The sequence below is a fragment of the Ailuropoda melanoleuca genome, chromosome X (assembly GCF_002007445.2).
Source record: "Ailuropoda melanoleuca isolate Jingjing chromosome X, ASM200744v2, whole genome shotgun sequence".
In the NCBI taxonomy this organism is placed as follows: domain Eukaryota; kingdom Metazoa; phylum Chordata; class Mammalia; order Carnivora; family Ursidae; genus Ailuropoda; species Ailuropoda melanoleuca.
This window is the reverse complement of record NC_048238.1, coordinates 108,112,304-108,124,682: the sequence shown is the minus strand read 5'-3', so window position 1 is coordinate 108,124,682 and position 12,379 is coordinate 108,112,304. Positions and strand designations below refer to the sequence as shown.

Below are 12,379 nucleotides of genomic sequence, written 5' to 3'. Positions count from 1 at the left end.
TTGTTTCTGCAGTGAAGAGCTGTGCTGAATCTAGATCTTTGTGTGGTGGTCACACAAAGAGATGGATTTATCAAAACGCCGACGACTGTGCACTAAAAAAAGGTAAATTTTACTGCATGGAAAATTACTTCAATAAACCTGGGATATCTATTGATCTATCTGTGTGTACACAACTACCTCAGTAGTTGACATTTACAGGACGTTTATGACAGGTCAACACTGTGCTGCTTTTCATGCACTATCTCACTTCAGCCTCCCAGCAACCCTTGCGAAGGAGGTACCTTGACTGTTCTCATTTTACAGATGAGGAACAAAGACTTAGATGTTAAATAACTTGTCCAAGCAGCTAGCAGTTCACAGAGCTGGGATTCACACTAAGATCGATTTGACATTTGACCCCAAAGTCCTTTTAATACTGCCATTATACTGATAATTCAACATTCTTGGAAAAGCATCTGGAAAGACAGGCACTGAGAATTAACAACGATCTCCAGTGGGGAGGATTAAGGACAGTCTTTACATTCTCATGACTGATTTTTTTTCAAGGTACATGTACTGCACCTGCATTATGAAAAACGTAAGAAACTTCAATTGGAAAAAAGGGAGAGGTTGTAAGAAGGGACCTACAAAATTCAACTCAGAGTAAACCTCCAAGAATGTAAACCACAGTGTTAGGACCAAAAGATTTGGAAAGGTTGCTAACTAGAATATATATACTGCCTTTTTGTACCATAGTATTCTCGTCTATAAAATGAGAGTAATGCGTACCTCATAAGGTGGTTGTGAGTACAAGATAATGAACATGAAAAGTGCTTTGTGTAAAGCGCTATATTAGTGGTTCTCAAATTTTTTTGTATCAGGACTCCTTTACACTCTTAAAATTACTGAGGAACCCAAAGAGCTTTGTTTATATGGGTTATAGCTATTATTATTTACTATATCAGATTTTGAAACTGTTATTTTGAAATATTTATTAATTCACTTAAAAATAACAATAAAGGCATTATATGTTAACATAATTTTAATGAAAAAAGATCATTTTCCAAAATTGACACAGTTTTGAAAATTTTTTAAATGTCTGGCTTCATAAAAGACACCTAGGTTTTAATATCTACATCTGCATTCGTTCTGTTGCAATATGTTGTTTTGGTTCAAGCATGTGAGGAAAATCTGGCTTCACAGAGATTTGTAGTTGGAAAAGAACTGAGTATTTTAATAGCTCTTTCAGATAATGGTGGATTTTCTTCTCTGACAGGATACCAAAAGTCAACCAGTGGTAGCTTCCTGAAGGTTAAGTGTGATGTGGAATCCAAAACTCTATCACTAAACTTTTTGTAGTCTGCTACATTAAAATCCATTGGTCTCTCTGGCACTTCAAATGAATGAAAGTTTTATCCCTGCATAATACTGTGTAGGTTGACTGAAAAATATTAGTTCACTGAGTAATAAAGATCTTTCAAATGCTGACACATTTCATTAAACAAAGGCAAAAAATCACATTAGTTATTGTCACAACCCATTTCATCAGAAGTATGTAAGTACTGGGAGGCTGTCAAGTTCATGGGGGGAGATAAAACTTTTCAACAAATTCTTATCTTCCCTTGAAAGCTCAAATTTTACTGTTTGCAAAAACACCATCAGTTGTTTTCCTTGTTGAAAACATTGAAGACACTCCAACAACGTTTTTTTAAATTTTAAGTTAGATTTGTGTTTACTGCATATCAGTGCTGTTATTTCCAAGTTACAGGTTCACTTGGATTTTCAAGAAAAACGTCTGCCAAGTGCTCTAATACAAACAGCCATAGTCTTGTCTGTGAGCTGTCCTCCCAGGTAAAAATGGCGTTCCAGGAAAAAAGGCAGCCTGCAGCCCAGGCACACAAGTGGGGTTTTTCGTTGTTGTTGAAGTAATCTCTACACCCAAAGTGGGGCTTGAACTTACAACTCTGAGATCAAGAATTGCACACTCTACGAGTGAGCCAACCAGGCGCCCCCAAAAGTGTTTTCCCTTGAGTCAACGACTGTACCTTTTTGGTCACACAGAATAGTAAAATGGATGTATACTCAAGGGTCAATATTTAGTGAGACTGGTATCTTTTATGTTTTATTAAGGACATCCTTATGTGAAGCTGGCTTTTTTTTTTTTTTAAACTGCAAGCGTGCTGCAGTGAAGAATCCAGTGACTGTGAGTACAGTTCCGTGTCACCAGCTGGATTCATGCTCAGGTGGCAGCAGTTTACCCAGCACTACTTTTGTACCGTCAGTGCAAATGTCAACCCAGAGAGGGGCAAGAACATCTTAGTATTATGAAAATAGTTGTGGCCTTTGTAGACCCCTCGAAAGGTTCTCAAGCTCCCCCCACAAGGGGTCTGTGAAAAATGGTTTGATAACTGCTGCACTGAGTACATGTTAGTTATGACTATTAATGCTCAGAACAAAGGGAGGCTTTTACGAGCTGCTACAAAGACAGAGAGCTACCAGTGAAAGACGCCAAGGTAAGAATGACCTCACCACTAGACTCTGGAGAAGAAAAAGGCTTGAAGGGGACGCACAAGCTAATAGAAATGGAGTGATCACCACAGAGAAAGGAATCAGCAGAAGCGACTTTTTCCTCTCTGAAAGCCCAGGGGGACAGTGCAAAAACTAGAAACCAGAACCAACCTGTCAACCAAAGCCTATGGCAACACATATCATTACCAGAAACAATGGACTTGAAAACAGACAATTAAAAAAAAATAAGTGAATAAAATATTAACAAATGCAAGGACAATGGTAAACATAGGATTCATAGGTAGATTAAATAATACATATAGGTAAAATTTTTCTCAAGGATTTTCAAACTATAGACAAAAAATAGATGAGGTGCAGGGAGAGCAAACCCTCTGAGCTAAATTCATTATCTTCCCTAAAAGAGAGGGGTTTTTTTAATTTAATTGAAGAAAATAGCAGAAATAATGAAAATAGAAATACCAAAACACTTAAAATGTTGGGAAAGTGATTACATTATAATTTTTTATATAATTTAAAAGGAAATTAAGAGTTCTGGGTCTATTACATGAAAAACGAAAAACAGAAACAAGATGAACTTACAAGAGGACAAATAATACAAAAATAAAATTCCTACTTCAAATACTGGGGTTGAAAAATTATAAATAGGATGAAACGTTCTTGTATTACTCTCCTATTGCTGTCATACAAAGATACCACCAACCTTGTGGCTTAAAAAGCATAAACTCATTATCTTTACTGTTCCAAACATCAAGCGTCTGAAATGGTTCTCTCACTGGGCTAAAATCAAGGTGCCACCAGAGCTGTGATCCTTCCAGAGGCTCTAGGAGAGACGGTTTCCCTGCCTGACCAGCTTCTAGAGGCTGCCTTGTAGCCCCTTGGCTCATGGTCCCTTGCTCCAATTTCAAAGCCAGCAGGAGAGAGTCCAGTCCTCCTTACAGCAACTCACTCCGACCTCCACTTCTGCCCTCCCTCTTATACAGTTAAGACTTGTGATTATTGGCCTTGCCAGGGAATCCAGAACAATCTCCCTATTTTCAGGTCAGCTGATTAGCAACCTTAATTCCATTTGCTACATTAATTCCTCTTTGCCATATAATGGAATATATTCCCAGGTTCCCAGAATTAGGATGTGGGTATATTTGGGGGATCATTATTTTGCCTACCATAGACCTATAATAAAAAAGTTCACTTACTGGATTAACAAATAAAATCTAAATCTGTTGCATTCAAGAGTCACATTTGCAACCGATATCAAAAGTCAAACCAACTATAAGAAAGGAAAAGACAAAGGTTTATCATGTTTGGGTAAGGACAAGAGAAGCAGAAGAGAATACAGTAATTTGGTAGATTTCAAAGATAAACTATTAAAATACTAAAATGACTAACAATGAAAATGTAAACAATGAAAGACTAGCAACATGGCCATAGAAGACGGCAAAAATCTGATCATTTTTCTTTTAAGAATACACAGAGATATTTTCATTGTGGGCTTCTACATGCTACTATTAAATAATCACAGATAAAGTAGACAAAATTCCTAAGGAAACTATGGAAATGAACACTACAGTAGACAAAAAATAGCATGGTTCTATAGAGAGAGTCAAATAGCAGGACAAAAATTATGCTTTCTTTACAAACATACAGATTTTTCCAGATGGGGGAGGAAAAGGATCATGGGCACTAATACACAATAAACACAAATCTAAGGGGGGCACACGATGTAATGAGCACTGGATGTTGTATGCAACTGATGAATCACTAAATTCTACCCCCAAAACTGGTAATACACTCTATGTTAACTAACTTCAATTTAAATAAAATCTTTAAAAAATAAAATAAAATTTAAAAAACTGTTTGAATGCCTTCAATGTATGGAATGTATAAAAATGAGAAAGGAAGGGGTGCCTGGGTGGCACAGCGGTTAAGCGTCTGCCTTTGGCTCAGGGCGTGATCCCGGCGTCGTGGGATCGAGCCCCACATCAGGCTCTTCCACTATGAGCCTGCTTCTTCCTCTCCCACTCCCCCTGCTTGTGTTCCCTCTCTCCCTGGCTGTCTCTATCTCTGTCGAATAAATAAATAAAATCTTTAAAAAAAAATGAGAAAGGAAGTCTATGCCCTGAAGTTGCTCTAAGCCAGTACACAGAAAATCGGTTTCTCTGGGAGAGATGGAAAGGGAGGTGGGATTTGGGCAGTAAGCTGGGGACAGGGAATTCCAGACAAAGGGATAAGACTGTTTAAAGCATGAAACAGTTTTGAAACAGTTTTGTTGTATCCCAGGGGGCTGGAACACAGAGTAAATTCTGTAAATCCTGGGGGGTGGGGAGCTAGGCAGACAGAAGGAAAGGCACCAGAGAAAATAAAGGGAAAGTATGCTGGGGTAACAAGGTAGGGGGATTAGAATATTAAGGTAAAGTCCTTGGAATTTATTAATAGGCAATGGGAGCCACTGAAGATTTTCTGAGTAAAAGAAAGGTATAGAAAGCATAGAAGAATGTGTAAATTAAATTATAATTGGCAGAGACTGGAAGCTGAAATTCTATACAATTCATAATAAACCAAACACAATAGATTTAACATTGCTTAACCACATGGATCTTTTTCAATGTTCACTTGTGAAGCAGTGCGGCAGAGCGGAAGAGATCATTTGTGCAACTCTGAACTTTCGGTTCTTCAGGAGCAAAATGCAGATAATACTACCTCTACCAGGCAGTGCTGAGGTAAGAATTAAATAACCTATCAGAAAGCACCTATTGCAAGGCTTGGTGCCATGCAGGTAATAATAAATGTTTGTTTCCCTCCTTAAGTAATGACTAAATCCATGATGAAACAGAACACTAGTGAAGAATATTTAAAATACTAGTAAAAACCAACTAAAATACCAAAGCATCCAGGCTGCTGCCAAAGCAAGACTCAGAAAACATATCCACTCCAAAAGTGGAACTAAAAGCAAAAAAGAAAAGAAAGAAAAAAAGAGGCAAAGGGAAAACTAGTGAACTAAGTTTCTATCTAAGAAATTTACAGGGAAAAATACCAAAGAAGCCAAAATATGTAAATAATAAAACTAAAAGCAGAAATGTAGATACAAAAGCAGAACCAATCAGTAACACCAATAGCTGGTTCTTTGAAAAAAATAAACTACAAAGTTAATCAAATAAATCGATATACTCAGAAATTTTAGAAGATGTAATTTACACACACATTTGAAATTGGGGGAAGAAGGAACAGTATGTCAACTATACCAACACATTTGAGAGCCAAGTAAAAAAGATGACTGCCTATCAGAGAGGGAATTCCAAACCTGATTGGCAAGCAGAGAAGATGACGCAGCAATAACACAGTGACAAGAAAATTTACTTTAAAAAAAGTTGCAAAGCCTAAACTACTTTGAGTCACTTTTCAAGAAACATTTAGACCAGAGTCCAAGTATAAAAATAGACTTCGCTTAATTCTCTACGAACCAGCAAATGGAGGTTTCGCTGGATATTGTGGCATCAACCACTACTTCCTTGATTTCACTTTTCCAATTACACCTTTAAAATGGACGTACTCTGCTCTATGACTCTGCAGTGCTAGCACAGGATCACTGAATAGGGTCACCGGGGTCAAACTACAAAGCTAGCGTCCTCTCTGAAATGTATATGGAGCTTTCTTGCTTGAGGCTCAAATTCCCTCTCCCCACTTTGCTGGGAAGGGAAAGGGACCGAGGGAGAGAGAGAACATACCTAGGAAAGAGATGACTCTGGGCGTAAAAGTTTTATTATCTGTTTTCTGCAAATTAAAAGAATGCAACTTGGGGCGCTGGGGTGGCTCAGTCGGTTAAGGGTCTGCCTTTGGCTCAGGTCATGATCTCCTGGTCCTGGGGATGGACCCTGGGTCAGGTTCCCTGCTCAGCAGGGAGTCTTTTTCTTTCTCTCTCTCCTTCTGCCCCTCCTCTCTGCTCATTCTCTCTCAAATAAATAAAATCTTTAAAAACAAAAAACAAAACCCCAAAAGAATGCAACTGGACTCATTTTAGATCCATCAGTCTTTTCCAGTTAAATGCAGCAGGCACACACACACACATGCATGTACATGTGCGCACACACGCGTGGCGTGCACACGCTCTGGGTGACACATCCCTGTGGGCGCCTCTCTGTCTGCAACTTCAGAGAATGGCTCCAACTGACAAACTGCTAAGTGACACTCTCCCAAACTGTTAAAGGGACTGTATCTCTTACACTGAGCAGAACCTTACTAACAAAATTTAAATTCTTTTAGTGGCAATTTTAACTGGTTTTATTAAGACGAATAATGTTTAAGGGCATCTAACAAGAAGATGTAAGAAAGCACAAAAGCCCAATAAAAAAAATCACTCTTAAGGAGGACTAGAATGAGGCCAGGCTGGAAGTTTATCAGCTATGCAACTGCGAGGGGTGGGGGTGTCACTCTCTCCCTAAGCCTATCTCCTCCTGGGTTTGCTCACATATTAATTCACTAAGATTGAGAGAAGCCCTGTGTAAATGATCAATTTTACCTATTTTTTTGCTGCTACTACTATTCTACAAGAGAAAAGTTGTAACAATCTCATTTAGCAATCGTTTTTCTCACTACTAGGCCATAGCTGACGAAGTACGAATCATTAGATATAAAGAGCCTATCTCAAGTTCATTTCAAGGCTTCCATCTTGAATTCTAGTACAGATATGACCTATGGATCAGGCAAGGCAATTAGAAACCCCAAGCTCAATACTCCTAGAGTCCTAGGAAACCATCTAAAACTCCTCACACCCACTGTCTCTCCCTTACAACAGAGTCTCCAATGGTACACGTCTATTTGTACTCAGCATCCGCTCACTCAGCACATTTATTGAACGCCTCAACAACCTGGGCTTCAAAGAGCTCACAGACAAGAAAAATATTGTGTGCGTGTAATTATCAAGGAATGGGAATATTTTTAAAACCCGAAATTATGCATTCAAATGGGACTTGTCTCCTTTAAACAGTCCCGGGGAGGCCATGAGCTAATTCCACTTCATTGCTCAAACCACCTCTGGAGCTTTCCTCCTGGAATCGCCTTGAGAGCCTGCAGTCTGTCTTTCTGAATATCCTCAATGGTGCCAACTCTTCACTGAGAGTGAATTCGATTTCTGGAAATGGCCAAAAGTCAGTCAGAGCCAAGTTTAGTGAATAAGATGTATGATCAAACTAGGTGGCACTATTTTGGTTCAAAAATGATCCATGATTATAAATAAAGCAATGAGACGGATTTCCTGATATGATTTGTAATCTGACTCCAAAGGAAATTTCAGATGAGTAACAAGGAATACGAGCAGTGGAATAGGAATATACATATTCCTCTTTTTCCTAAGTAACTTCTTTGAGGGGTAACACGGATTTGGATGTGTAAGCTCAGATATAAGGTTTGCTTTGTGTAATCACAACTCATAAATAGAAGGCTCTTTGGGATACTGGACCCACTGTGTCACGGGCGGGCCTGTCACTAAATTAGAGAGGTCGCATGGCATGCAGGAACGAGCACAGGCTTCAGAAGGAGACCGACCGACTCATGTTAGAATCCTGAACTGGCCCCTTGCCACCTGCGCGACTTCAGGGAAGTCAGAAGCTCGCTAAGACTCTGTGAAACAAGGCTGATCATCTAACTTGCAGGGTTGTTGCAAAGATCGGAGATAACGCCAAAAGCACCGACACTGTGCCCAACCGGTGCTAGGTGCCCCATGAGTCACACCTATTATTAATAATAACCTCAGTATAATCAGGAGGTTTTTCTTACTCTAGGTGGCTTAAGAGGACAGAACGACAGATAAACAGACATTTGGGTGGTGGGTGAGTAGTTCATCAACAGTACCAACATACATTCACTACCAATGGATCTGGAGCCGGCTTAAAAAAAAACAGTAATATGCAAATGATATTTTCAGTAATCATTCACACTACAGGTACTATTTTTAAATCATATGACATGTGCCACCTGCAGCGCTGCCACCACACTGACCTTTCACCACTGTCTGAGCATACCAGGCCCTCTCATGAACCCTGTGCCTCTGAATCCTCTGTCCCTCCTAACTTGCCTTTCCTGCCCTCTGGTCTGAAAAAACCCTACAATTATATCCTTCCAGACTGAGCTGTGGAATCTTCCCTGACTGCTCTGACAATTGGTGGCTCTGCCCCTTGTGCTACCACAGCATTTGGTTCCTGTCTCTGGAATGTCTCATCCTGTGTTGAATTTTAATTTCTCTTCCCATTTCTATTTCTGCCAGACTTGAGCATGGAGAGGAATTATATCTCACTTATTTTTGTACTTAGAGCACCTAGCATATCTCTTGGCACACAGTAGGAACTCGGGAGATGTCTGATGAATGAATGCTTTAAATATAAATACTTCACAAGTGACTGGTAAAGGCCAGGTAGCTGTCTTTTGTTAACAATTACCAAAAATCACATCCATTTTTCCTAAATTCAAAGAAGAGACAAGATAACTTACAGAGACTACAGAATGGCTTTAGAAGTTGCAGCATATGGAATTTTCTAAATGCTACTGACCTCCTTAGTACTCCATGCTCCCATGACAGAACACTCAGAGCAGCATCCCTCAGCCTTCGTCCCAGTCCAGCACACCTGTGGGCTGCACCTCACTGTCAGGAGCTCACTGCAGATGACTCAGAGGGCCTTACCGAGTTCTCAAAGCCTTCCAGCACTGCTGGCTCCCAGTGCTGAAGGGCCTTCTCCTAGCCAGCAACTCCAGCAAGTTAGCAGAAAATCCCAAGGCTCCATGGTGTGGCCAGGGTGCTGGTTTAATGCCACCTACTCCCAGATCCCCTCCTCCTACAAGCACCTCAGAATCAGTCTGCCAATCCTGGATACTGCTGATAGTTGCCCATTCAATGAATAAGGCCCTCGGTGTTATGTTAGGAAGCCTCAGGCATTCCGACAAGGACTTGGTGGGTCCAGTGTGCCTGTTTCAGTGAGTCTTAACCTGTGTAACTAAAAAGTTCACAATCAACTAGTTCTGTGCCAGATGGAAATAGGCAGAGGGTCAGCTGGCAGCCCTGTGCATCTGAGCGTTGACATTTGTGAATCATTCTGTTACTGCAGTTTTCCAGAGCCTTGGCAATACAGCAGTGGGTTCAGACTCACCAAGATCAAAGGTTGGAAAGGAGAGCTGGAGCCATGGCCCATGCCTTGGGACCCACAAAACCATGACAGTGACTATTTTTGTGACACACAATCCACAAAGTAAAGGCAGCCACATTCTGCCTTAGTGTCATGGTCCTTCCTGTCTCTCTAATGGAATGGCTGCATTCTGAAGAAGGAAAGAAGATGAGAAGAAAGAGGACCAGGCCACAGACCACCAAGCAAGCAGTGACTGGAAGAAGCCACTTTAGATTTCTCCTATAGGCTTTGGAGAGTCATTCATTCATTCATTCATTCATCCATTCATTCCACAAATATTTAATGAGTCAGGTACTATTCCAGGTATACAGGATACCATTATGGACAGAATCATGGTTCTGGCCCCATGGACCTTATAGTTTAGTAGGGGAGACAGGCATTAATCAAATAGGCACACAGATATAAGGGTACAAATAAATGCTATGATGAAAGAATTCAGCATGCTACAGAGATCTTATAAACAGATATCAGCGGACTTAGGTGAGTCAGAAAGGCTTTCTCAGCAAGTAACAAGTGAGCTGAGATCTCAAGGATAAATAAGAGTTAACTAGGTCAGGAGGAGAGAAGAGGGAAACATTCCTGGCAACGAGAACAGCATGTGCCAAGGTCCTGGGGTAGGAGGGAGATGTTGAACTGGCTCCAAATTAGAGGCAGGGAGAAAGGCAGCAGCACCAAGGTTAGAGGCCCTGGCACAAGGTATCTTTCCTGTCTACACCCCTTGGTTTGCACTCCAGCTGTCCAGAAGGCCCTCCTCAGCATGGAACAAGACTAAAGAACAATGTCAACAACTAGGTGTGCCCACGAGACATGACACATCACGAGCTAAAAAATCAGACTTGCCAATATTACCTGAGCACTGTCTCAGCAGTCACCACTGTGAGGCAACACTGCTCACTCCCACTGAAGCAACACTGTATCAGGAAACTGATGCCCTATAAAAGGTCTTTAAACGTAGACATGCATTTCAATCCAGTAGAATTAAAGTGTTGATAAATATATTGATGATTACTATAAATCTGTTTAGATACCTAATATTTCATCTTAATTTTCATATACCAATTTTTTGGGGCTGGGGGAGAAGCTATAGGAAAAGAAAATGGTTAAGGATGTTATCTGTGCAGCACTATTGTGCTTTGGCAACTGTTAGCCAGTTAGAACTGTTAGGCAGTTCTTGGGTTCTGAATTATCTGTCACCTGGCAAAATAGTCCTGAACTATCTATTTGTAAAGCACTTTGCAACCAATCATTCATTTGGCTTCCCATCCTGCTGAGATTATACTCATTCTACAGATAAACCAGATAAGCGAGTAGCCCAAGGATATAAAACAATTCAGGTTTTACTTATCTTTCTTACCACCCTCCCCAAACAACGTAGACACACAAGGCCCTTCCAACTCCAGTGCCAATCTTGCTACCCTGTAGATAGTCCTCACCCCTAGGAGCAGCAGAGGAACGTGCTGCAGTCCCTTCTCCCTTACCTCCTCTCAACACGCTCCTCGATGCAGAATGCCTTCAAGGCCAACAATGATAACGACTGCACTGTGATTTTAACATTGGCACTCCAGACTAGAATATGAACTCAGTAGTGCTCAAAGAGGAATAGAACACCTAGGAAGTCACAATGGCTTATAGCTTAAAATGTCACTGTCCCCAGGAAGACTGCACTCTCAATACTCTCTCTCCATCTCTCCCAAGACTTCTCTTCATCCCCCACAAGCAGCCCAGGCAGTGGTCTCCACTGGGCTCACACAGACCAACACTGCACAGTGCTGTAAATCATCTATTTACATCTCTTTCTCCATCCACAAGCTGGGACCTCCCAGCATCTGAAGCATCTCGCATTGGACCTAGCATACAAAAGGTTGATTGAGGGCACAGCTTCGCACCAGCAACTAAGGGAAACAGGTACTCCCTGCACAGACTAGTGGACTTGGAAGATCAATTAGGCCAATTCATTTTTCAGATGAGCAGAGAATATGTAACTCAGTCACATGGGGCCTGGTCCCCAATCCAGATCTTTCGGCTCAGTTTAGTTCCACAAACATTTTATAAGGGCCTGCTCTGTTTCAGACGCTGTGGGAGGTGCTGGGGATAGTGAGATGTGCCGGAGACAGTCTCTGCTTCAGGAAGCACCCAGCCTGGGGGAGGCAACAGAGTTACAGAACACCTGGGCAAGTGCAAGGACAGGCGCCTGATTCCTTAATCAGTGTTCTCTCCACACTGTCCACTGGATATTCCCCAGCTGGGAAACAGGACAACAGTATCCGCTTCCTGCAAATGAACTTACAGTGAAGACTGATGAGAAACCGCGTATGGAAAATCATCAGGTTCACCCCCAGAGGCATTATGTAAGGTATTGCCATACCCTGACACCAACTCCGAGGATTCAACGGTCGTTTCAGATATCACTCGACAAAGCGGCAAAGGAGCGAGGGGTGGGCACATATCCAAGGAAAACCTCAAGGGCTCGGAGGAACTAGAGGAAACAGCTGGGGTGGGGGTGGGGGGGGTAGGAGTGTTGGGTCAAGCGAACCGGCCCCGGCGAGGGGAGCGGAGGGCAGGCAGCGGGGTGCGGGAACAGGGGACAGGAAGGGGGCGTTGGGCCAGTAACCAGGGTGGGCCGGCCGAGAGGAACGCGGCTCCCGCGGGGCCGAGGTCGGCGGCGGGGGGGGGGGGGGGCAAGGAAGGCCCCGGGCGGGGGG

General features: G+C 41.9%; 1 protein-coding gene across 2 annotated transcripts in view; it reads right to left on the bottom strand.

The window, feature by feature from the left end:
* The window catches only part of TMEM185A (transmembrane protein 185A), a 35,388-nt gene extending 23,251 nt beyond the window's left edge, over positions 1–12,137 (bottom strand). Inside the window, exon 1 of one of the 2 annotated variants that reach the window (XM_034649228.1) lies at positions 12,043–12,137. In XM_034649228.1, coding sequence (XP_034505119.1) covers positions 12,043–12,122 — 80 coding nt within the window. In that variant the 5' untranslated portion in view covers positions 12,123–12,137. Of the gene's footprint in view, positions 1–10,526; positions 11,827–12,042 lie in introns of those variants that run through there. The other variant, XM_034649229.1, reaches the window with a different exon arrangement.
* Between the last annotated feature and the right edge of the window lie 242 nt (positions 12,138–12,379).